Source organism: Quercus robur, chromosome 8 (assembly GCF_932294415.1).
Source record: "Quercus robur chromosome 8, dhQueRobu3.1, whole genome shotgun sequence".
NCBI lineage: Eukaryota > Viridiplantae > Streptophyta > Magnoliopsida > Fagales > Fagaceae > Quercus > Quercus robur.
In genome coordinates this window covers 55,178,096-55,206,040 of record NC_065541.1, presented here as the reverse complement: position 1 = coordinate 55,206,040, position 27,945 = coordinate 55,178,096, and the positions used below count along the sequence as shown (strand labels likewise).

The 27,945-nt window shown below is 34.0% G+C and overlaps 1 protein-coding gene across 1 annotated transcript; it reads left to right on the top strand.

Moving 5' to 3' along the window:
• The first annotated feature begins 6 nt into the window (after positions 1–6).
• On the top strand, positions 7–6,480 carry LOC126697103 (peptidyl-prolyl cis-trans isomerase FKBP43-like). Its single transcript, XM_050393947.1, has 13 exons — positions 7–199; positions 324–397; positions 669–880; positions 1,350–1,486; positions 2,459–2,807; positions 3,441–3,683; positions 4,143–4,307; positions 4,622–4,861; positions 5,143–5,389; positions 5,607–5,694; positions 5,782–5,823; positions 5,918–5,966; positions 6,067–6,480. The coding sequence occupies exons 1-13, from the start codon at positions 187–189 to the stop codon at positions 6,146–6,148; spliced, it is 1,941 nt and encodes a 646-aa protein (XP_050249904.1). The 5' UTR covers positions 7–186; the 3' UTR covers positions 6,149–6,480.
• The last annotated feature ends 21,465 nt before the right edge of the window (positions 6,481–27,945 follow it).

Sequence of the window (27,945 nt, the reverse complement as noted above, 5' to 3'; positions counted from 1 at the left end):
TCTCACCGTTGTGTTTTAAAATAGGACAACCCTCATTTTGTTCGTCCTTCAAGTCACAGAAGAAAGAGACAGCTCCGTGGTTCTTCTAGGGTTTAAGAAAAAGAGAGAGAAAAGCCCAATTGCTCTCATTCTAGGGTTTTACAAACGCCTCTGCTGGACTTGGAGCTCTGATTCTATCCCATAACTATGGCTTTCTGGGGTTAGTTTTTTGAAAATCATTTGGTTAATAATCTGGAAAGTTAACTACTTGGAAATTTTTGCAATTTTTTTTCTCAATCCACATGTGTTATAATTGTGTGTGTGCATATATAATTTTTTTGCAGGAGTTGAAGTAAAACCAGGGAAGCCTTTCAAACATAAACATGACGACACGAAAGGGCGGCTTCACTTATCAATGGTATTGTTTACCAGCTGAGCTTGCCGATTTCTATTTAATCCCATGTATTGTTATTGTATTCTGAATAGATTTTGAGGGAAAAGATCCAGTTTTGATGTTTCTTGTTGGTTGCTTTTTTTTGTTAAGAGTTTGAGTTTATTTGAACTTAGGTATGGGATGTGTTTGATTTAAATCTTCTGTGCTGTGTGTGTATTGAAGAGATTTTGAGGTTTTTTGAACTGGGTTTTGACTGTTATGGTGAATGATGATGTTTATTTGGGTTTTTACTCAGGCAACACTGGGGCTTGGTGCTGCCAAAATAAGAAGTATACTTCAGTGCAATGTAGGAAAAAAGAGTCCTGTTTTTCTTTGCACTTTGTATCCTGTGAATTCTGAGTCGCTGCAATTGAATTTGGAATTCGAGGAGGCTGATGATGTCGTTTTCTCAGTGCTTGGTCCCCGGAGCATTTTCCTTTCTGGTTATTATGTGAGCACTAGCCAGCTGTATCCTTTTTTTGTTAGGGCTTTGGCATTGATTATGACAAGACATTATCTTATTTTAACTTTTGTTATTAGTTAAAAATTCTACACACTTAGCACCTGTTTGGTCATTGGGGAAAAGTGGGGGGCAAAAAAGAATTTAGAAACATGGGTTGCTGTTTTATCCCATAATTTGGAACCGTTGATTTAATTATGCTTGGTAAGTTTGGATTTGTTTAGATGAGCTTTCCATCTCTTGGAGATAAAATCAACATAAAACATTAGGCTTGAAATCTGTGAATCGAACCCCACTTCCCTCTCCTCCACTATCTACTTATCTCCCAAAAAAAAAAAAGTTACATAAATTCTTACCTTACTAACAACCAATTTGGTGGTAGAAAGAGTTTGACTAATTGCTTGAGAATTTGTTTTAGGAGTTTTTTTTTTTAATTTTTAATTTTATTTTATACTTTTCCTTTACTGAAATGGCAAGAGAACCCTGCGGAGAAGATATTGCTGACACTGAAACAGAGTTATCTGAGAATAGTGATGAAGATGAGTACGAGGATAGTTTTATTGACGATGATGAGCCAGAAGTCTGTCCACCTTCTCCCATTTCCAATGATGAAGGTATATTAAAAAAACAATTTCTGAGTTTAATTTTTTCCTCACGAGTTCTCCTTAAATGATGTTAAAATTTAGCCTATAATATTAGGTCTAATTTTTTTTTAATCATTGGTGTATATCACACCAGATGGAGAAGACTGTGTGTCATCTACGATGTGGTAGTTTCTACATTATCATTTTGATTGAAGTACTCATATGCCAAGTGCTAACAATTATTTGTTCTGCTATTACATGCATTGCGTATTTGTGCTGCATGAGAGAATTGGTTTTTAGTGGACTTAAATTATCTCCAATATTGAACTTCACTTCTTTAATGGTAGCTACAAACTTACAATTATCAAACTTGTTTGTGAATGGAATTTGATCATGGTCAAAGTTAACAATAAATATGATAGTGTGGTTGGACTGGTTATGCTGATAAGAACTGCGTACTTTGCAACCATCAGATTATTGAATCACTTCCGATCAATTATTACTAGATCAAATCATATCTATGTGTGTGTGTGTGTGTGTTTGTTGTTAGAAATATGGTTAAATGATTAATTTCACAATTTCCTATTCACTTTAGCTTTTGGGACATCGGTAATTTAACATCGTATCAAAGCAAGAGGTCTTAACTCTTAAGTTTGATCATTGTCTCCTTTCTACCTCCCATTTAAAAATCCCACGTGTTAGGCCTCACTCTTATATATATATATATATATATATATCAACCTAATCTCCTCACATTCCTGGTTAATCTCATGTATATGCTCAAGTTCTTTTCTTCAACATTTTCCATGCATCCAAATTCAGGATTATGCTGCTCATTTCCGAGTTTAAATAATCGTTCTCTCTGTTCTTGCTGAATATATGTGTCATGTGTTTGCAATGTCCAGTTAAGATATACCCACTCAGTAGTATGTGTTCGTAAATGTTTATGGAATATATGTTCCGACTTCTGAGTTTTTGCTCTATGGTTTTTGGCGGTTACAGAGGAAATGTTGGATAATGAGAGACCCAAGAATGGGAAGGGCAGCCGTAGACGGCTTAGGAAGATCTACCAAATGAGTGACTCTGATGATGGGGCATGTTCTCAACCAAAAAATATAGTCAACGGTTGTAGTGGTGAGCCAGTATTACAAAATGAAGATGAGGACAGCTTCCCCATTTCATCTATCTACAAGAGCAAAACCACCACCAGGAAAACAACAGAGGAAGTAAAAAGCAAAGCTGATGAGGAAACATGTGGAACTGGTGACAAGAAGACTGAAGATGATGTCAATCATGTCATTGAAGCAAAAGTAAAAGCTGATGATGTGATTGTAGATGCTCAGCCAAAAAGGTGAGTACTGCATGATTGGTGTGGCTTTAGAGTCTACTTGTTTATAAATTTTTTTTTTGTCACACAAATCAATTAGATGCGTTTTCTCAAATGTTTAGGTTATGTTTGGTAACAATTTTTGTTTCCTATTTTCAAAAACTTGTTTTTGGGAATATAAAGAAAAAAACAATTTTCTTGTATTTTTGAAATCAAAAACATGTTTGGTTAGTTGAAATTAAAAAGATAGTTTTTGAAGAAAAAAAAATAGAAAATACTAAAATATGTTGTTACTAGGATTGGAAATTTAATGTTAACTCATTAAATGAGATAGATTCATTAAATTAAATGCGTATTTTCATTGACTTTTGAAAATTAGAAACTGAAAACAGCCTTTTGCATATTTTCAGTTTCCTTCACAAATTGAGTTTTGAAAATAGTTTTTGTTTTCTGCCCATTTTGAGTTGCCAAACAAGTTTCTTAGTCTCAAAAATAGAAAATTGTTTTTAAAAACAAAAAATAAGGGGAAAAACAGTTACCAAACATACCCTTAAATTTGAGAAAGGTTTGTTTTATTCCTTTACTGCTTATGTCAATGGTAACTGTGTTGAGCAACATTGGAGAAAGTGTTCATTTTGTTTGCCATGCTTGTTGCAGGCAATCTGACCTGCCAATCAATTCAATGCCATCTGCTTCTGAAGTAGGCTCCGAAAATGGTGCAAAGCCAAAGAGGAAAAGAAAAGAGCGGTCTAAGGAGGAGAAACCTCTCAAGGCCGATAATGCTAACTGTAGTAATATTCTTAAAGAGGATAAAGCCCCTAAAGATGAGGCAAGGATTGATAATATGAGGCAGGATATGTGTATGAAAAATGGACAGGAGTGGCAGGCAGCCAATGACAAGTTAGTGATTTTGTGATCTGTGGTTTGAAATTAATATCGGTTAAATTGCGTATTTGGTCCTTAGCCTTTGACTTTTGTTTCAAAATCTTTCTTATGCTTTAAATTGTTTCAAAAAGGTCCTTATAGTTATCTGAGAGATGGAGAATGTTGACGTAGCTAATGGAATTCATGAAATCAAGGCCACTTTGATGATGTGGCATGAATTCTATTTGCCATGTCAGAATTTTCTATCCATCAGATGATGATAAGGACATCTTTAAAACGGTTTAAAAAGTATAATGACTAACGTAAAACATTTTAGATTATAAGGATGATTTTGAAACAAAGGTTAAAGGCTAAGGACCAAATATGCTAACCTATAACATATATTAGTGTGCATACATATAAAATTCTTAATCAGAAGGTTTACTGACAATTCTGTTTATTGATCCTTGTGCTTATGTGAGTTTACTTGTGCAGGGGAGTTGAACTGCCAGATACTGTTTCACTGCCTTCCATTGAAGTGAGCCCTGAAGTTGTTGAAAGGCCAAAGAAGAGAAAGAAACAACGAACAAAGGAAGGGAAGAACTATGAAGCTGAGCATAAGCATAGCGTTGAAGATGATAACACCCAACAAAATTACAAGTGAGTATTTTTGTAATTTGTGCTTTGAATATATAAAAAGAAGAATATACAACATACTTGTAAACATGTATTCAAGCTTAGAGGCATTAGCCACATCTGTGCTATACTCCAAAAGGACTAGTCTAGTTACAATTGAGACTCCTTGTAAACACAAAAAACCTAGATCAACCCAGTACATGCCCAATGTGGAACTCACTCGGTACACATTCACATAACACACACTCAACTAATTGGGACATCACATATTCCTCTTATTTAGAGTTTTTACTGAGGCTTCAGTTTGTTGATACTTTGTTTTATATTTACTTGAGTAGGGGAGCTGAACTGCCTGAAAATCTTTTGCTGCCTTCTACTGAAGTTGGCTCTGAACCCGGTGAAAAACTTAAAAAGAAAAGCAAACAACGGGCAAGGGATGTGAAAGCTTCTAAATCTGACAGTAATCATGAAAATGTTGTCAGAGAGGATGGAGCTCAGCAAAACAAGGCAAAGGCTGAAGACATTGTCCATGGTCTGCCTATGACATTTGAACAAAATCCAAATCCAGCCAATGACAAGTTAGTATTCTTTTAGATTCAATTCTACAAATGATAGAAACACACATAAAAAGTTGCATGAATTCCCCCCTCCTCCAACCTGGTCGAATTACAAAGGAGCGAGAGGGAGGGAGGGAGAGTTACTACTAATCAAAATCACTAAGGATGCAAATAGAGAATGCTCTTGCCATCTAGATTTTCTGAATGCTAAGCTGAGTGCAAGACGAATTGTTCTTTGGGTGACTCTTTGAGTCTTTGTTTGCTGTATGCTTTCTTTTTATATCATTCTTCTATTTGTACAGGAGCCTTGACTGCAAATCTCATGTATTTGCTGATGAAAATCATTCTTCGGACAAAAAAATTAAGAAGAAGAAAAGGAATAAAATCCAGGAGAATGGGAAAGATGTGAACATGAATACATCCCTTCTGTCAGTGGACAAGAAAGCTGATGATGAGTCATCTCAAGTTTGGACCTTGTCTAATGGATTAATCCTTGAGGTGCTTGAAATGGGGAAACCAGACAGCAAAGTAGCTGCGTCAGGGAAAAAGGCAAGTCCCTTGGAATGATATTAATTGAAGGCTTTTTTGTTGCATGCAATCTTTGATCCAAATAATGAACAGAGAGTAATTTGATTTATTATTATTAGTATTCCTCTGGAGGGCTAGCTTACCAAAAATGATATTCTGATATTGCACATATTCTACTATAGCAAACCAAAGACATGTATGTTAGAAAAATGCTGATATGAATTTTGTTTGGTTCCAGATCAGTATCAATTACAATGGCAAGTTGAAAAATAATGGAGAATCAGTTGGCTCGAATGTCGGTGATGCTCCCTTTAAATTCCGCCTAGGTATTACCATATGAGATAGAATCATGGTTTTGCCAAATAAGGTTTATTAGTTTTACTACGTTGTTTAATATATATGGCTTCTTGCAGGTGTGGGAAAAGTTATGGAGGGTTGGGACATTGGTATTAATGGTAATGACTCAGATTTTTGTCCCGACTGAACTTTTTTTTTCACTTAAAGTTATTGTTTAGTATTCTTTGGCTGACATGTGTGCATGATTTTTAGGTATGCGAGTTGGTGAAAAGAGAAGACTTATCATCCCACCATCAATGGGGTATGTGATTGAATTCTGACTCTATATTGCAGCACATTTCTTTTTGCTTCTTTCCTTGGGTTCTTAGCCCCTTGCTTGACATGCCATGTGTGTGTTGCAGTTATGGGAGTAAAGGGCATGGTGAAAACGTACCGCCAGATTCATGGCTGGTGTATGATGTTGAATTGGTTAAAGTCCACTGATTGATTTGCTTCATTGCTTGTGGTGCTGTCTAATCTCTCAGTTTATTTTACTTTGACAATGTCGTTTTTTATAAAAGTAAAAAAATATAAGGGTACCTAAGCAAATTGCTGGAGTTTTGTTTTCTGTTCATAGCTTTTTGGAATGAAATTAGCCAGCTGTTGTATCTCCCTTATAGTTATAGCTGCTGTATCATGACCAATTTTGTACAAGATACATTTAACTTCGTGACCTATTGATAAAAGGTTGCTTGGTCATGGTTTGCAAAAGAAACAAAGGCTAGATATTGATGCAGCCAAATCCAAAAAAATTGCGACATTTCAACGTTCTTTTATAGTGCTGTAATATGATTGTAAATATCAAAACAATGTCGCTTACGAAAGGATTTGGGGAATTGACCGGGCATAATGTCCAATTTTAACTAGATTGGTTGATGAGAGATAGACGACAATGGGTGGCCCCACCAATAGTAAATGGTCGGTAATATGGAAAGTGATTGCATTTGGGGTAGCGAAACGACAATCCAGTGTGGAAACTGAATTTAGAATTCATTGTAATCAACATCCTAAATTTGTTTTGTTATCAGAAATTGTAAGATTTATTACATAGATATGAAATTATTTGTGATTTTCAATACAAGTCAAATGTTAAAAAATGTTTTTCATAACATTTTTAGGAGTGCAACCAAACATCAAAAAATATATACAGTTTTCAACTAAAAATATTTGAGGACAACATTTTATGTTGAAATAAACAGAGCCTTAAAGCCATTCAAATCCCAGATTTAATCTAGCAAGATATGGTGGTTATGTAACCCTATCAACCGGAAAAATAAAGAGGTTGTTAATGGATCATACAAGTGAGGTATGCTTCTCTTTAAATCCACAATATTTCTTGTGATGTCCCAATTTGATTGATTGTGTGATGTGTGTGGGTGTGTGATGAGTCTCACATCGGGTATTTATTGGGTTGAACTGGGCTTTATTAACAACTACAAGGAGTCTCAATTGTGATTAGTCCTTTTGAGGTATAGCGTAGATGTGGCTAGCGCTTTTTCTTAGGTCGTTACATTTCTAGTAAGCGTTCCTCTCACTCTCATTTTCCAACAATTCTACTGTTTTTGTTTCCCTCAAACCCAAAAGAGTAGCCATATCTCTTTTCTCCATTCAATTTTCAGTTCAAACCACTTGTAGCTGTTCTATTATTCAACTGATTGATTTAGCTCTAACGATGACTATTGTTTTGTGATTACTCTGCTAGGGTTGAAAATGTAACGCCCCAAAATCATAGGCAATAAAAGTCTATTTAATCTGAATAATCCATAAAAATATTAAATAAAAGAAACTAGCAACCTTGAAACTGATTACAAAAGTCAGAGCTCTAATTCACCAAATACAAAACATCCTCAAAATAATTCTCCAATACAAATTTTAATGCCATAAAATAATAATAAAATCCTCAGTTCCACAAAAATTAATTTGTAACTTCTGTCTCCCAAGAATCTCTACTCCAATAATCCACCTAATGTATCTGTAATGGGAAATAAAGGGGGGTGAGATAACTCAATAAGTGGAATTCACTAACATTGGGGTGTAGGAACAAACCTTTCAAATAAATAATTCTTTCAACATATTCACAACTTATAATTCACCAATATTTTGTCATCAACTATTTCATGTAAAAGAAAATAATATCTTTATATTGTGAGCCATCATAATATATATATTGATACCATCACATAAACAATTCCCTAGGCTTTTCTCGTGGTCAACGTTTACGCCCCGTTGACAGGGTTGTGTTGTCCCCTTTTTGGGACTGGAACCTCCTTTCATCCCATTTCTCAAGGATGGCTCCTTTGGAACAAAAAAGTACACTCCCTTGCTAAGGAGCTTCGTTTTGGATCCTCAATAGTATGTTCTCTTGCTAAGGAGCTATCAAATGTGCACTGTCCCCTTTTGGGACCGTCCCTTACTAAGGACTAGCTGCAGCATGATTGTCCCTTGCTAAGGACTAAATATCATACTGAGCTTCTAATCACGACTTGCCATAAGTTTTCAAAACAAATTCAATATGCTCACAAAATAATCCATTCATACTTCTCAAAATATAGAGACATATTCACACATACAAGTTTAAATAAAATTAGGTTGTCCCACAAGTTTTTCATAAAACGAATAGCCAATGTGCACATCAAACATTTGTAAAATATTCATTTATATATAGAATATCAACATATTCTTTCATATAAAATAGTTTAATAATTAACGCTGTTTTGGGAAAACCCCCAAAATTAGTAAACACCACTTACCTCTTAGTTGCAAAAATAAAAGAAATCAACCTCCCTTGAATCACAACAATTCAGTAGAATTAGAACCTAGCAATACCAAAAATAGGTTCATCAATACACAATTTCCCACTTCAAAATTTATTTTCACACTTAAAAGGTTTTATCCTAAACAATATTAATATATCCAAAATCCTCCATTCATTCACTTAACTATCAAATTTACTATTGGAAGCCACGTATTATCTTAATTTGTTGCTTAGCATTCCCTCTTGATGCTATTGCATGTCCATTGACTCTAACCATTATATATATAACTATATATATTCAACTTAACATTGAAGGCCACGCGAGATTGCTTTAATCCATCAATCTAGTGCTAGAATGCTCTCTTGATGCCGCTAGGCATATACTGACCTTAATATTACATATATATATATATATATATATATATATATATATATATATATATAATAAACCAAGTGAAAGCTACGTAAACAATCAAGCTTGGACCATGCTTAGTAGGGAATAGCATGGCAATACTTGAGGTAGCATGTGTAGCATGGCAAACTGTCAAAATTTATTTATTATTCTTAGTTTTTCAGCCTCAATGTTGGACTTAGAACTACTAGGTCAGTGCAGCTATGTAAACAATTGCTATTATAATATTGAAATAATCACTCCAAGGACCCAAAATCTATTACACGTTGAACTAGTGTGAAAGCAAAATAACCAGTCAACAATTGTGGCTTAGTGTAAATGCAATAACATAAGCATTCTTTTCACTTTAACATGGTGACCAAGTCCACACCTATTACTCTATTTGGCTCAATTTCAAGTCTGTATCTCTGCCTGACATATTGACCAATTCTTTATCTAATATAATACAATTATAGGAAACCCTTTTCTATTAGTATAATGATAGTCTAGTTCCAATCAATTGCAAGCTATTGACCATACAAACTTTTAAATCTTGAGCATGAGAAAATCATACCTGAAGACTCCCACCAACGCCACAGTGGAGAAAGGCAGAAATTCAATTGTCGGCTGAAGCAAAAAGAAATCCCATCAGAAAAACACGTGTGACCTAAGAGGAAAAGGCTAGGGTTTTCAAGGCCCATATATGTACTTTTGTCACCTCACTTGGGCTTCATATTCCATAGAATTTATCTTCTTTTTAATACCTTAGGCCCAAATTTATTTAATCCATTTTAATTATAGACCTCCATTAAAATTTAACATATAATAATTTAATTGGTATCAAATTATGGGGTGTTACAGAAAACGCTTGTTATATGCTTTAATTTCCATGGCTTGTGGGAAGGTGTTGATGAAACTCACCTTCTTATTGCTCCTAGTAATTACCTCCCTCCTTCACCACCACTGGATTCCGTTTAGTTTACTTGTTCTATTAAACAAACAAAGCAGGCAGCACCAGATTACAAAAGAGGGAAAGCAACCATTGGGCAAAAACAAAAGTGATGGGACGAAATTGGAATCGTTACCTCAATGTTAAAAGCCAAATCCCGGAAAGGTTGTAACTTGAAAACCACAAACAAATGAGCTTGCATGGCAAAATTTGCTAAATAGTAACATTTTAGAAATTTTTTTGGTGAATAGCATGCAGCTGAAGTTAATTAGTTAAGTAGACTGTTTTTGGAACTTGAGTTTGTCAAACTCAAGCCATATGCACACTCGACTCTCGAGTTCCAAGCCGTATGCACACTCGAGTTCCAACCCAAACTCGAGTTTCAAAAACAATTTACTTAACTAATTAATTTCAGCCGTATGCTACTTTCCTAATTTTTTTCTAAAAACATGCTATTTGGCAAATTTTGTGAGCTTGCATAGTTCTAAGAAAGTCACCAATGCAAGTTATGGACATGGAACTAGACAAGGAATGGTTGTTTGGGAATGGAAGGAGACTCCTGTTATGTCATCAACAAGCCAGATGAGTCTTGTGGACCCAAAAAAGACAAGGAAAAAGGAAATAATTGTAAACATACATCTTCATTATATGTTTCCATATAAACCTTCCATCATAAATGCGTACTCCTCCTCTTTTACATAATTATAGGTTCCACTAATTAAATTTATGGTAGGACTCACAATTCATGTGAGAGGGGGAAGTGCGTATTTATGGTACTCCCGGAGTATTCAATAATTTTCCATTTACAAGTTAATCCCCATTTTCTTAACAAAACTTGGGTTTCTATAAACAAATGTGGTTAGTATCAACATGGGAGAAGAGAAAACTACCAGAATGGAGATCCACTTGAGTCCTCACTCAGTTTTTGGCTCTGATTTAACCAGAAAACTTCTAGCTTCATCATCTGTAACTTCACTGCTTAGGAAAAAATATATACAAAATAAACTAGCGGCCACGTGAAATGAGAATAATACAGAAGGAAAAGTACAGAAATGGAAGTATGCAATCAAAAATTGAATAGAACAGGAAAAAAGGTAGTACAAAACCTGTCAATAGCTTCTGTCTTGGAGATCAGGGTGAGTTCTTTGGATGCAAGAAATTCACAGAAACAATTAAGGTTATCCTTCTTGCAGAATTTATGAAGATGGTGTAGAAAATCATTGAAATGTTTTGGTTCCTGCAAAGGAAAAAATTTATGGAAATTAATAAAGTAGTTGATATAAGTGTAACCATAGTTCATAGTCATCAAAACACATGCAAAATATGACCAAGAGATCACCAAGTTTCCCAGGCTATTAAGCATACACAATTAAGGTATACACACATCTATTGAGAGAATTCTGTCCTTAAAGAACACACATGGGAGAGGTTATAGACAAATTTTTGTGAAAAGAAAAAGGTTATAAAACTGAAATAGATCACTGCCCTTTTGTTAATCTCATGCTAACTTCCGAAAATATATTTTAGTAGCCCACCTGCCAAAATTTGTTCACCAGGGTAGCAAGCATAAGACAACTCAAAATAATGGAGCTGTAACTGTAGCTCTAAATTTAATATGGCTGTGCGGGAACAACTGAAAGATAGCCTTTTAACCATTATCCAAGTAAAACAAAATTGTTGTTTGGCCAAAAAAATGTGAAAGTTATATATATATATATATATATATATGAGATTGTAGGGATGGTAGTAGGAAATCTAAGGTGGAAACAAGGAACTCTCTCTAGAGAAAGGCTTCTAAAAGAAAGAAGTTCTGAAGAAAGAATTATGACCTAAACTTAAGGGACAACCCCTTTTAAATAGACAAAAATTCAGAGTGAACAGTACCATGAACAGTAATCTGTGAACAGTAAAAAGTGAATAGTATTTTTTACTTTTTTGACTCAAACATTCAACAACAGAGTCTTGTCATTTTCTTTAATCTAAAGTGCCAAGTCTTTCCGAAAGAGAACTTGAAAATACCAAAAGCTTGAGGAAACTTCTTTTTTCAAAGCACATCATCATAAGCCTGAGGAAACTCCTTTTCCAAAGAGCATCTTAGTAGAGCATGGGTAATCAACAAAGCATTTTTTTGAATATTGTAGCATTTATATATATATATATATACCCTTGCGAAGGGCAACTAGACATTCAAGTGCTTTAGGATAATTGTCCCCTTCAAAGGAGTCCTCCACCAAGTCAAATATTCTCATCTTCATATCCTTGATTGCCTTACCAATCCATTCTGGACCATCTCTACATGACATCATGTTTTCAAAATCTTGTACAGGTGTCATATTCCCAATATTCTCAACCTTAACTACAGATGTATCTTTTATAGAATCAAGAGATTGAGCAGCAATGTCGCCATAACCCTCTCCCTCTTCTGGTACACCCATAGCCGGATATCAATTACAATTGATAACTTTAGTATGCATTTATATACACTTGCTAAGAGCATAGGACAGTTGAAAAGGGCCAGACTATGAAACAGCGAATTTTGGGAAAGAGACTATAAACACAAGGCATAGACTTACAATAATCACACACACACACATATATGCAACTGCTACAAATTGCCATCGAAACCTCAGAAATTCACTTAACCATGTTATGCATAAAGGTAGAAAACTTGACCAGGCCCCATAATACCACAATGCAGCATGCGATAAAATCCAGTGAAGGGACATTTGACACTGTCCTTTTTTGGGGGGAAGGGTGGAGGGGGAGGGGGAAAGGCGGTTCCTTACAGCAGATCAGTGCACTGAAATTAAAATTTAAAAGCATCAAGCATGTGATTGGAGACCAAAAGCATGAGTCATAGCAAGGTGATTGACTCTGGCAACTTTTAGGTTGTTGCACCAGATGCTAGGTGCTTGGTAGAAAATCAAGATCCATCCTGCTTTTTTTTTTTTTTTTTTTTTTTTGATACCAAACAAAGGAAGAGTTCATACAAAGTTACATAGAGCAGGATTATACCACCTGTAATACAAGGGTGTGTTCACAGCCTGTTTAGCAAAACACCACACAACCTTAACAACTACATGAGGGACAACCAAAGTATTACAAAATAAACCATTTTGAGAGAGAAAATTCAGATCAGCTATCCTATTACTATCTAACCAATCTGTGCTTTTCCTCAATTTGAAAACTTGATGTAGATTGACCCTGTCAGTTAAGAACAAAACATTCTGAAATCCATAGTTTTTAGCTATGATACCAGCTTCCACCATTGCTTCAAGTAAAGCTCCTATTGCTGTGTTGGCAAGACTGTAATTAACCCCTGAATACACTTCCGCTCCTTGCATATTTACAGCTACAAAAGCGTATGCTCTCCTTTGTGGCTTTGTTCTTCTTGCTTCAGCTACTTTGATGATGAGCTGATATTGCCCTGCAGTTGTGAGATGTCCTGGCTTGGCTGTTCTAAGCCCTCTGGTAGGATGGTATAGGCCTGCATAAGCCTTCCTGTACCTGCAACATAAAGTTTTAGCTGTTAGAATAACTTCTAGGGGATTTGGGGTCAAGCCTTGGTGAAGCACTTTGTTTCTGTGATTCCAGATTAACCACAAAACTGTAAACATTGATTGAAGGATGACCGAGCTTTGATCTTCATTATTTAAGTAAGAGCTGATATAGTCCTTTAACCAAGACTGAACAGACACATTAGTGATGTCAGAAGTATGCAGACCAAGATCTGACCCAAACCAACAAGCTCTAGAAAAGCTATAAAGGAGAAACAGATGTGTAGGAGTCTCTTCTTCAACATTACATAAGGGACAAGTGACATCATTACTGATGCCTCTGCTATGTAGAGTGGTCAAAGTAGGTAGACTGTCATGGAGAAGTTTCCACACAAAATTGATAATTTTTAAGGGAACATGGGCTTTCCAAATTGCAGTCCATATCTTCCTTTCCTGTTGGAATTGTTGTGACTCTGAAGAGTCTTCAGTAAACAACTCATAAGCTCTCTTGGTACTATAATTCTCATCCCTTGAGTATTTCCACATAAGCCTATCCTTAGAATCATTGATTTTGGAAATGGGCATTTGCAAAATGTTGACCGCTTTAGGGTGATGGTACAAGCTCCTAATTAAATCCACTTTCCAACTTCTAGAATTATGATCAATAAGATCTCCTACTGTGCCGGTTTGCAAAAAGGGAAATGAAGAACTATCTCTTAAGGTTGGCGACCAATCAGGATGAGTAACGTGTATATCAAAACCATCTCCAACCAACCACCTGCCTTCTCGAAGGATAGGATCACCTTGCTGAACAATGTTTTTCCAAATCCAAGAATGATGTGCTTTAGGTGTGTGGCCATGCAATGATTCATTAGGAATGTACTTAGCCTTAAAAGTTCTAGCTAAGAGGGATTGGGGACAGTTAATAAGCCTCCAATACTGTTTTGCCAACAAAGCTTGATTCATAGGGCTAAACTTCTTAATGCCAAGACCCCCCCATCTTTTAGGCTTGCATATTTTATTCCAATTGAGCAAATGAAGTTTTTTCTCTCCAGTTTCATGACCCCACCAAAAAGACCTCACTATAGAATCCATCTTGTTGCAAATAGATTCAGGAACCTTAAAACAAGAAAATGTATATAAAGGAAGAGATTGGAGTACAGAAGAGATGAGGGTGGTTCTGCCAGCCTGTGAAAGAAGCCTAGATTTCCAACCCTGCAGCTTAAAATGAAGCTTATCAATTAGAAAATGAAAATCAGCAATACGATTCCCTCTCAACTTAAAATTGATACCAAGGTATTTGCTGGGGTGTTGGACAAGATTCACATTCAAACTTCTAGCTATGGATACTTGACATTCCTTTGGCCATGTTTGGGGAGCAAAAAAGGTCAGATTTGGATAAATTTATTTTTTGACCCGAGATAGAGTAGTACCAGTTTAGGAGATCCATCCTGCTTTAAACAAGTTTGACACTTGTGTGTTATAGATGGTCGGTAACAAGACTGCCACCTGTTGTAAAATAGCGGAAGCTTAAATCACCAAGATTGATTGTGAAAATATTTTAGAATTGAGAAAGATCTCCAAACTAATCAATAGGAACGAAAAAAAATAAATCCAAAAGAAAATAGACACAAAACACCAAGAATTACGTGGTTTAGCAATAGCCTACATCTATGGGCGATGACGAACAAATTTCACTATAACAAATTTGGGATAATACAAATTAGTGTAGAGGCACTCTCACAAACCCAAATCCCAAATACACCCAAATAGCTCTCTTTCACAAATACAAAACCAAAGAACCAAAGATTCATAAATACCAAATACGAATACCAAATACCAAATACGAATTGTGCACAAACCAAAGAGAGAGCCACAAATCAAATCCAAAAGTTACAATGCACCAAGAGAGAGCAATTCACCAAACTGCAAAACCAAAACCAAGCGGTAACAAACCTCTCTCACTATTCCAAATTGCAACCCACAAATATCAAAGAACCAAACAAAGAGAGAGCCTTTTCTCACACACTCTTTTCTCTCTCTCTCTAATAGGAGACTTGAGTTGGCTAGAATATCCAAAACTAAAAAGAACTAAACTTCTTTTCCACTCACAAAAGGAGAATCACTCCTATTCCAAAAGGAATTCCAAATCAAGTAGTAGACAAGATTTTTAATAGAACTTGATAACTTCAAACAATAATAACCCAAGAGGAATAAAATTCCTTTATTATCCAAATCCAACAAGGAGTTGAATTCCTAATTCAAACCATATTCTACACCCCCAACCCATGTGATGGCTTAATATATTCTCTTGTCTGCCAAATATGGGAAGCAACCGCTGCTTTAACCTACGAGGGAAGGAGAATACTGCTTTATGTAGAACTACCGCCTAATATACAACATAACCTTAGCTGGTTCTTGCTATTCTACCCTTGTTCACTTTGCTAACACAGCACCTGGTATTGAGATCAAAGATAGCACATAGATCTAGCTTCTTCTTTTTTTCTTTTAGGTAAAAATGAATGATAATTACATGGATCTAGCTTATATGCTCTGACACATGCTAAATCACCACAAGGTATTCATTGTCTAATGTTTCAGATCTTCCAGAGATCTCCTCTTTCAGACACAATCTCCAGCTGCTTTCTTATAACTTCATTCTCATTATAAATCTGTTCTAATACCCAACTGCACATTTTTAAATTCTGTCCACTGCACCTCCATTACCAAACAGAAACTCAAAACAAAATGCTGATAGCCAAATAGTGCACCTCACATTAACCCTCTATCAGTTCCAAGAGTAACATAATCCACTCCCAACTTCACTTTGTAACAAAATTACAGGCATCAAATTAACATAATGCATTTTAGTGACGATAGGCTTAGTAATCTAAAAAAAAATGCATAAACTACCTGAAAAGGACAGCTCCATTGGGCCTTAATAAGTAGCAATCAAATTTACAGTAATATATTTTGATGATATTACTCTTTTCTTTTCTTTTTTAAGATAAAATAAAACACATATAAACTCAAGGGAACCAATATGCTAAAAGTATGGAAAGTGCCTATTTTGAAAAAGAATATCTACAGAGACAATTTATTAATGATAGATTCTATCATGCAATTACGGTATACAAGAGGAACAATTATGTTTATTTATTTATTTTAAGAAGAACTAAGAAATGTATACACAACAATTTGTGTTTACACAGCTAGATGGACACAATCATAAAGCAGTAGCCTATAATTTCCAATAATGTAGTAACAAGTCATGACAGTAAATGGCAAATGCCTATATATGGAGATGAAAAGGGAAATAAAGTAAATACAAAAAAAATGGGCTGTTCTTTTTTCATTTCTTGTCCTTTTTTTGGGGGGGGGGGGGGGGGGGGGGAGGTGGGGGTGGGAGGTGGGGGTGGGAGGTTGATCTCATTGTTAGCAAAAACAACAAAAATAACCACCATCCCAAATTTCATTTGGGCAAACCAGACTACACCTACTGTAGGATAGATTATAGTACTTTTACATCCACAACAACATTTTGCAGAATTCATTTCTCAGCAAGTCCAATGTTCAATTATGTGAGCTTCCCATTCTTGACAGTTACTGGGTTGATAAGAGACCAACAACTGTCCCATTCATGTACAACTTGAAATTTGGAATTCAGCTTTCAACAAGCACAATATCAAACCATGTGCTTCCCGTGCTCATGATGCTTATTGGGTCAAATTATCATTAATAATCCTCAAATTAACTCTCTTTTAGCATTAATAAGCCCCAATTAACTCAATTTCAGAATGTACCTAACTCAAAATATCATTAAATCATCTCTATAAAAGTGTAATTTTCTTTAATGCTTTGACAACCAGATTAATTAAGTACATGAAATCCTACCATTGCTTTAAGTCTTAACCAATAGGATCATGACACATCATTGGGACTAATCAAAATCAATTTTTCATAATCACATGTGATCAAACTCAATTATGTGAATGCATCATGACCGTTAAAATTTGATTTCATGATATCTTTAATTCGATAGTCCAATTAGAGTTCATGACACATTGTTTTGATTGTTATGACTTCAAGATTTATTTAATGTGAAGCCTTAGGAAATCAAACATTCAAAATTATAGTTTTACCCTTAGGATGTGAAAATGATCATTATACCCTTAGATAAGGTTAGATGTGGGCTGCAAAATGGGATGTCTACACATTGTTTTAAAAATTGAACTAGATACCGACTAGTTCAACTAGGAACTGGACATGGAACCGGTCCGGTAAAAACTAAGAAAAGTGACAGTTGATCTAAAAACCAGACCTATTTTCAATTCTTTGAATGTTCCAATTTTTAAAACCATGTGTCTACATGATGCAACTATGTAGAGAGTAGAAAAAGGTGTAATTATGAAAAATAAATGTCTAAACATAAACAATATTACAAACAAAAGGAAAATATTAAATATAAACATAAACATAAACAAATATTTTAATAAAATACTTAAATAAAATACTTAATGAGAAAACTAGGATTAATCACAATGATTTTAACAATAGTCTAAATGTCAAATAAAATATTCTTTTTTTTTTCATTGTATCTTGTATTGAGAATAGTATATAAATAACTTAATTTAAGTTATAACAATGAATGAATATAAGAACATTTGATATTAAATATAGATATTATCCACAATTAATTGTTTGTGCATGAATCATCTAACATTTGCATGATTAGAATTTTAAAATTAATTTGAAATGGTTGGTTTAATGGCAAAGGCAAGGAACTTGAGAGTGGTACACATGGCAAATGTCGAGAGGATCATGAAAACCTAATTCCTAAGAGGAAACCATTTATAAACCAAAAAAAAAAAAAATGACATAAAGATGTAGCGAAAGAGATGGTATTGCCTACTCCTATATCCCGTTGCTTTGGCAACTTTACTCTCCTTGGATTGGTACCAAGGTTTCTCTAACCTGAGCTTGTCTCGAGGTCTCATAGCTTTTCTTGCGCTCATTCTGTCATCCATATCCTCCCCAAATTTCTTTTCTCAACTTTTCTCAAACATCTACCTCCATCTATTTTGTCTTATCTTCTATCCACATCAGCCAAAGAGCCTCAATTTCATTTGAAACCTCTTATTGGTTAGGGAATTTCTCATTTGGTGGTTTGGGGGTTTTCCCCATCACCACGGATTCCTAGTTGTGATGTCTCAACAAGATGAATTGGTGGAAGCACTCAATGCTGAAACTAACAAGCTAAGATTCTCGGGTAAATCCTTGAAGTTAAAAGCAAGTGAGAAAGTGGTGGAAGAACTATACAATACTGGGCTAGTGGGTAAGTTATTGGCAAACAGGAGTATTAACAAAAATGCAGTGAAAGCTATCATCTTAAAGGCATGGAGAACATCAAGAGGGGTCTGGATAGTGGATCTTGGAGAAAATTTATTCCTATTTAAATTTGCATGTGAAGGTGATAAAAGAAAATTTGTGGAACTAGGACCATGGAATATTGAGGGTTTCCCTCTCATTTTAAAGCAGTGGAATCAGAATATGGTGGTGGAAGATCTAGACTTCTCAAGCCTACTGATTTGGATCTAGGTACGTAATCTCCCCATTGAATACATGTCTAAAGAAAATGCAATTGAGATTGGGGCACTGGTAGGAGAAGTGTTAGATGTTGACTTCACAGGCAATGGGGATGTTTGTATCAGAAATTCCTAAGAGTCAAAGTGGAAGTTAAGGTAGATGACCCTCTTCGAAGTGGGTTTTATCTTGGCAGAAGTCCTCAACTTGATTTGTGGATCCAATTTAAATATGAGAGAGTGACTGAATTTTGCTATAAATGTGGTAGGTTGGGGCATTTAAAGGCTAGATGCTTGAAAGTTAATCACATAGATGCCCAAGTTCCATCAAAAGAGCCATATGGATTCAAGCATTGGATGAAGGTAGAACCTTCAGGGAGAAGAACAACAAGATGGGTTGAATTCATGGCTAAAGAAATTACAGCAAAGTAGCAAAATTCAAAGAAGCATGTAGAAGAAGAGCATATTGAGTACGCGCAAAGTGAAGCAGGAACTGAGGAAGGGCAGGTGGAAGGCTTGCAAATTATAATAACTAGTTGCCAACCCGTGCTATGCACGGGAACCTACCTATTTATGTGGTAAACTAAATTGATTTTATAAAATTTTAAATTGATTAAGAAACTATATTATTGCATGAATTGCTCTTGTATAACTTCAATTTGTGTTACAATTTGATAAAGAAGTTATTGTTTGAACGTGCAATGACTTACGAAAAATATTAAAGAATAGTTCATGACTATAAACTTATAACTATTGAAAAGAATCAAAAGATTAAGAGCTTAAAAATTATAAAAATATATGTGTGTGTGACTACACAACAGAGAAATATAAGAGAAAAATTTGTTACACTCAAAATAATAATTCATGGTTATAATTATTGAAATTTTCCAGATAGTTTTGGATATTACAAAAATATAACTCAAAAAGTTAGATGTTAAAACTTCCAAAAGGCCAAAAAATATTAAGGAATCATAAGATTTACATCCTATAACTTATTGAAACAAAACTATATATATATATATATATATATGATTTTATAATAGAGAAATATAAAAGAAAAATTGATTACCTTCAAAAGAATAATACATGGTATAGTTGTTGAAATCTGCTAAACATGTTCAAATATTGCAAAAACTAACACAAAATATATGACTATTCAAAAGAGAAAAATAAGAAGAAGAAAAAAGTACATGAACCTATAAAGTAATTAGTTTTAAATTTTAATGGGTCTAAACTTTAAACAATGAAAAAAAATCACATGTTAGGTTGTGTTCCTAGCAACCTTGAAAGTAAAAGTAAAGGGAAAAAAAAAACCATGAAATACCATCAGTCAATAAGTTTTAATGGGTTTAAACTACAAACAATGAACAAAAATAATCATAAACAATCATAGGTGCAGGGTTTGGTTACCAAGATCAGATGGTTGTAAAACACAACATTTCAACATTGATTTAGGGTTATGCAGAAGGCAACATAAATGACAGAAAATTGTTTTTACGTTGTCTGCTATGCCAACCATCTAAATATATTAATTCCAAAAAAAATTAAATAAAATAATTCCTAGAATTATATGAGATAATTAAGAAGAACATCAAGCCCTTGCGTGGATGTTATTTGTGGACGGCTGTCCATCACTGCAATTCATAGACTTTGTTGTTAATAAGACAATCGAGTTCAAAACTAAAAGCAATTAGGTGGCCTTTGTACTACAGGATTTGTTCTCGTTGAAGAATCAACTTGCTTCCTGCTATGGCTTCAATTTGATATGTGTGTTTTCTTTGTGAAACTTTGAGTGAGTATGAAGGGTTTCGACCTTGGCAGAAGTTTATATTTGTGAAAATTTTTGTTATAGAATTTTAGTTGAAATAGAATTTTCAAGCTTTTGAAACATATATCTAATAGAATTTTATTTAAACTAAACTATTGTAATACTTGATAAGATATAAAACCAAAAATAAAAAGAATCTAAAATAAAAAGAAAAAGAAAAAGAAAATAGTGATGACGTGGAAAATTGTGGGAGCTCCAAAGGCTATTTTCAAGCTTTTGAAACATATATCTAATAGAATTTTATTTAAACTAAACTATTGTAATACTTGATAAGATATAAAACCAAAAATAAAAAGAATCCAAAATAAAAAGAAAAAGAAAAAGAAAATAGTAATGACGTGGAAAATTGAACCAAAAATAAAAAGAATCTAAAATATAAAAAAAAAAGAAAATAGTGATGACGTGGAAAATTGTGGGAGCTCCAAAGGTTTCGGTTTTATATATATATATATATATATATAGATTAGCCACAAACCTGCGCGTTGCGCATGATAATTATTTTTATGGTAGTTTTATTAAATTTTTTTTATACAATTTAAACTAATTTAATAAAGAGTAATGTATTTTGTAATTATATTTTTATTCATTATAAGAATAATCATAAATGTAATATAGAAACAATCATAAATCATAAATTTAATAATTTTTGTCGTACTAAAATGAAAAAAAATACAATTTTTCTCAAAAATTCAAAAGGCAATTTAACGAAAATATTTATTTTTTAATAAAAGTTATTTATAACATTTTTGTGAATCATTAAAAAGAAAATAAAATTGAGAAATTATTCTTTTAGTTTTAAACAAACTTTCTCAAACTTATTTTTTCTGCCTACAATCCAAAACACTGAAAAAACTAAAAAAATTAATAAAACTTAACTATGATTAATTGAACCAATTAGGAAAAAAAATTGTTATTTATAATCTACTAAGGTTATTTTCTTTGCGAAAATTGTAATTTCGTCCACCCAAAACATATTATCAAATAATCAATTATTAGCAAAATCTAAGAATTAAATTTTTATATATGCATTGTTATAAAATAATAATAATAATAATTAAAGTAAAATTGCGAAAGATAAAATTTGTCTCTCATCCAATAAATTTTGTTTAGCCAACCTTTGCTTTTCTCTAAATAAATTGCATTATAGAGTACTTTGTCTACCACAAAGGATTAAAAAATAAACAAAAATGATTAAAGTCTCATAGTTTAACATCTAAATTGAGCACTATAAAAATCATGCTATAAATTACAGTAGCTACCAAATTAAATTATCCAAATCATGCTATGTATTAGAATAATATTATATTTTTATATTTAATCCTTTATAATGCAATAGGATAACATTTAACAATCAAAGAGAGAGAGAGAGAGAGAGAGAGAGAGAGAGAGAGAGAGAGAGAGAGAGAGAGAGAGAGAACTGAATCGCATTAACCTAAAGTAGATTAAAGAATATAAAAAATTATCAACCTAAAGCGAAGATGCAAGAAAAATAAAAAATAAAAATCCACTCAAAAATTGTGTGTGTGTGTGTGTGTGAGAGAGAGAGAGAGAGAGAGAGAGAGAGAGAAAGAGAGAGAGAACCTTTTTTTTGTAAGGAAAAACTATGCATGGAATGAATGAGATAGTGACAAATTTATAGTAAGAAAGTGTGAATAAGAAGAGACAAAAATAGAAGAAGATGAAGGGAAAGATGAAGAATAATATTAATGTAGAGAGTAGTGGGGAGATGAGAAGGTGAGAGAATGAGAGAAGGAGAAAGGTTAGAGAAGTAGTGGGGAGATGAAAAGGTAAGGGAGGAAGAAAGGTTGGAGAAGTGTAAATATGAAATAAAAAAAAATTATAAATAATTATAAGAAAATGGAAAAAAAAAAAGAAAAAAAAAAAAAGATGATGACGTGGACGTTGACGTGGCTCAACGTGAGCGCAGCAGCATTAAACGCTACGCTTCAGCTTTTAGTAATATATTGATATTGATTGATTTATAGTAAGAAAGTGTGAATAAGAAGAGACAAAAATAGAGGAAGATGAAGGGAAAGATGAAGAATGATATTAATGTAGAGAGTAGTGGGGAGATGAGAAGGTGAGAGAATGAGAGGAGGAAGGTTAGAGAAGTAGTGGGGAGATGAAAAGGTAAGGGAGGAAGAAAGGTTGGAGAAGTGTAAATATGAAATAAAAAAAAATTATAAATAATTATAAGAAAATGGAAAAAAAAAATAAAAAAAAAGATGATGACGTGGACGTTGACGTGGCTTAACGTGAGCGCAGCAGCATTAAACGCTACGCTTCAGCTTTTAGTAATATATTGATTTTAATTATTGTAAATATTTACATTATTGCCTACATACACAGTTTGTGCATTTGTGCTATTCATTCACAAAATGAATCCTCAAATCTACGAGGAAACTGAGAAATCTGATTTAGCTCAGATCCTCAGGAGAAGTGGGAATGTGAAACTTTTATTGCTTCTTTTATTACTTATGCAAATGAACTTTAACCTTTCAAGACTCTTTTATGTGTTTGGTAGCCTATTCCTAATTGTTGCCATCTTCATAAGCCTCGTTCCAGCTCTAAAGATCTGAGGTATGACTTATAGAGTGACTTTATCGTATTTTTTCCTTCATTTTTTCCCTTCCTTAAAGTTAAAACTAGATTTGGATTTTCATAAAAGGTTATGTTAACGGATGCTTTTAAGGCAATTGTTAATAAACCATAATAAGAAAGTTTTGACACCATTTTTATGGGAAATATAAAAAGCTGTTGACACCATTTTCATGGGAAATATAAAAAGTTGTTAACAACATTTATTGTTTTATCATTCTAATTTTACCTTTCAAAGCTGTCAACAACAGTTTCAGGAGTAATGTAAAATGTTTCTAAAAATAGTTCTTAATTAGGATAATGGTTAACATTTCCCTTCGTAAAAAAGTAAAACTAGTTTTTTGCAAAATTTGTAAACATTAAGCTTACTTTAGGTTGTACTATTTAAACATAACAACCTTTTTTTTTTCCATGCTTACTTTTCAAAACACTCCACATCGGATTTCACTTCATTCAAATATAAAAAAATAAAAAAAAATAAAAAAAAAAATCTATTACAAATTAGAATAAAGAATGATGGTCATAAACACAAATGTATAGTCATGCAAAATATATGTGTAGACATAAACGCTATTACAAACTTTAACATGAACATATGTATGAACATAAATATAAAAATAAACAATAACAAATATATACATTAATATTGAATGAGAAAACTAGGCCAAAAATATTTGCATTACTATGATTTTACCAATCATCTTAATCTTGAATAAAATATTATCAATTGTGTTAGGAATAGTATACTAGAAAACAATTATGAGAAAAATTAATAAAATAAAACTATTAAATTCTTGAGAACACAATATAAAAAATATCTCCAGGTTAACATTTTTAATTATTATGACCTAATTATAATGAAAGCAAAAAAGCAAAATGATAAGCCTTAATTTTTTGTTCATTTACTCTTAAGAAAAATAACCCTAATTTTTTAATTATTTTCCTCAAATTTATTCCCAAAAAAAAAAAAAAAAAAAAAAACAAAAGAGAACCAGTGATGCACATAAACAAGAAAGCTAGAAATGGAAATGATACTGAGATTTGGAACTATCATGTACTGTAGGCCCATTCTAGGACTACGAAAAAAACAAGCTATCAATGTTTCAACTCCCATCAATATGGAGTTAGTAAAAATGACTAAACACGATTTAACAAGTGAATCTTACTTCTTTCTTGTGGTTCACTAACATGATAGTTGTAGAGCTCATTAGGGTCGCTACACAAGGTTTTAAATGGTGTTCACCTCTCATAGAAAGTGAAATCATAGTTCCAGAGATAAGAGGTATTATATCTACTAGTGATTTTGACCTCATGCAAAAGTAAGAAACAAAAAATATAGCTTTATGAATGTGTAATAAAAGAGATTTCCATGTGCCATTTTATTCATTAAGAATTTGAGTTACTTTTAAATAAATGGTCATGTATGTGCACTAGATTTCGGTTTTATATACACGTCAAATCTTTCATGTCTAGTGTTGATTAAAATTTTTGGTAATTAGTAACGCATTTAGAAGCTAATAAAGCCAATCTTTTGAATTCATTTATCACTCATAAATTTCATTATTATTATTGTGGGGACATTAGAAGGCTTTTGTCCGCTTTGGGGAGCCAGTCCCTCACGGTTTTGTCCTCGTCCCCGAGTGTGGTTGGGGGATTTTTGCCCTTGAGGTGATTGACACCTAGGCTCACCTTTGTCCCACATCGGTTAGAGAACCCTCCCACTCAAGGTTTATAAGCTTCTAGAGCAACCAAGGCTCACCTTTGTCCCACATGTGTAGTAGTGGTACACTCTTGGTTGCTCCAGAAGCTTATAAACCTTGAGTGGGAGGGTTCTCTAACCGATGTGGGACAAAGGTGAGCCTAGGTGTCAATCACCTCAAAGGCAAAAATCCCACAACCACACTCGGGGACGAGGACAAAACCGTGAGGGACTGGCTCCCTAAAGCGGACAAAAGCCTTCTAATGTCCCCACAATTATTATTATAAAACAAAGATAATTGTTCATTAGACTCAAGATGTCATTAGTTTAAGTTAAGAAAGTAAATATCAAATGATGATTCTCATTGAAAGGAGGGGAACGGTTTTATTTCTCTTTAATCAGCTTTTGAAGAAGCCCACATACAATTAGTAAAATCTTAGAAATGCACCAACTATGCACATTTTCTCTCAAGTTTATACTCCCTACTTATTGTTATTGCCTCCTCATCTTCAAGTTCCTACCGGAATTAAATTTGCTTTTTATCACCATATTGATCTAAAAAATAGTAATACCAAAAGAGATACTTTTTATCCACATTCTTCTTCATGGCCAAACATGCATTGACTTTATTTTCTTCAATTGAATGATGTAAAGGGAAAATGGTAAAGAGTATGCAAAAGAAGATAACATTTGGTGTGTTATCTAAGAGGAAAACTGGAGTACTTTGTGTAAAAACCTTTCTACAGTCTTCCTAGCCAGAAAAAATCCACCAATAAATCAGTTGTAGTACACAAATTCACAAATGCGCTCCAAGGCTAAGCTACCCAATGCACTTGAGCCCTCCAAGCTCTAAATACCAATGGACTTTTTGGGACTCTTATCTTCAACTAGCTTTCCGGATCCCACAACACCACCCGATTGCACCACTAAGCCTCCACGACTGAAGATGGTTAAGTCCCAATGGTTCCTAAAGGTACAAACAACACTCACAACACTAAGGTGAAGATGGGTGTGAAGGAACTAATCTCCTCTCAAAGATTTGGCAATGGTTAAAGGGATGAGTGTATGGAAACTAAGGTGTTTGGCTCTCATAAAGGAATGCCCAACTCTCACACTCTTAAGGTGGGTGTATTTGATCTCCCAATGGTAGAATACGTGGGAATGAGATGTATATATTGTGGGTACGGGAAACGTATTGCAAGTGATTCAAATAATTGAATTTCCTACAATACTAAATTTCCCAAGGAAAAAGTAAGGGAAAAAGCGTTGTTAATATTTTGGATATTCAACTCACATATAAGGTCTACCCCTTTACAACACCTAGGTGGTGTGGGATTCCGTAAATTGCAAACCCTTACATTATCACACCTCACACCCACACCCATCTACATGGCCTATGTCTCTTGGCCTTTTGATACCAATTGTAATGCCCCAATCCTCATGTCAACAATATTGTCTGTTTTAGGGCCCATGCCCTTTATGGCTTTATTTTTTTTCCAAGCACAAAGATGGATATTCAACCCATACACAAGGTCTTTCCCACACCCAGGTGATGTGGGATTCCATAAATTGCAAGCTCTCACCTCATCGCACCCAGCCACCCACATGGCCACACCTTTCCACATGGCCTACTTTTCTTAGCCTTTGTCACTCTAGTTAGACAGTATGTCTTGCAAATCATCTCGCAAGTTGCTCTCTCTAAATAAAATTTTGAACTCTCACGTGTAGGCCACATGCTCCACTCTCGAGTTGCATTGGTCCAGCAAGTTGTTTCTTTTTCCATGCTCATGATAATTTGATGGTTTGCAAAAGAAACAAAGGCTAGATATTGGTGCAACCAAATCCAAAAAAATTACAACATTTCAACGTTCTTATAGTGCTGCAAATTTAACTAGATTGGTTAATGTGTTCTAGAGTATGCAGAAATTTGTTGCAATAGAGAAGGGGCTATCTCATAAGACTATGCTCTGATATCATGTGTCATGCAACAAAAAGCATATCATAACGTTTCTATTCTACCTTTATGCATATGAAATGAACAAAAGTGGAAGAGCATATCATAGAATGTGTTGAGTGTGTGGTCAATATAATTCATGGCTTGCTTGGAATACCAAAAAAAAAAAAAAAAAATTATAGCTTCTTTGTGCCTCAGTCAGTACCTCTTTAAATTATTGGGCCACATGGCCTATATACATGATAGTGACAAAAAATTTCACTAGAGATAGCATGTTGTGGAGAGTTGCCACAAACACAATCTCCACGAGGGCTAAAGTTGCTATTCAGGGCCATTTTTCAGAATTAAACTGCCCCCTGTGTAGAGGGGAGGAAGAAACAACCCTACACTAAATCAAATTCTGTAATATAGCCAAGATGATCTGGTTTGGCAACAAGTGGGTCCCTAAAATTGAGAATCTATCTGTTTGTTTTTTTTTTTTTTTGGTTGATAGGATGATAATATATCTGTTGGTAACTTGGTACTATTGAATAGTTTGTGCTGTTCTTAAAAGAAGAAAAATGTCTTCCTTAAATAGAGTCTAAGCAAAGGCAAGAATTCATTCTTTTCTCGATTCTAACTCTGAATCATTTGGAAGGCAAGATAGCAATTTTCTAGAAGGAAGTGGTAATAGTACACTAATTATATATTTAACTTCCAAACCTTTTGAGTTCCCCTTCCCTCCCCCCCGGCTGTGTGCTAGGATAATGGATTAATAGTCTCTCCAAAATTCTTTTGCTAGGCAACTCTTTGATTGCTCTGCAATCTCTTCTCTTTTGAAGGTGCCTGGCCTCCAATTTGTAATTTCTTACTTGTGCAACAATACTTTTTATTCGGAAAAAAAAGAAAAAAAAAAAAGAAAAAGAAAAGAGAGAGAGAGATAGCAATAGCATGCTATGATTGGTGTATAATAAAAGTTTCGTGAGTGGTGGGTTTAAGTGAAAATGGT

Bases quoted from the DNA above. Each gene is read 5' to 3' on its own strand.
- LOC126697103 (XM_050393947.1), top strand. The intron at 881-1,349 runs GTATCCTTTTTT...TGAAATGGCAAG, and splicing joins TATGTGAGCACTAGCCAGCT to AGAACCCTGCGGAGAAGATA. The intron at 5,967-6,066 runs GTATGTGATTGA...TGTGTGTTGCAG, and splicing joins ATCATCCCACCATCAATGGG to TTATGGGAGTAAAGGGCATG.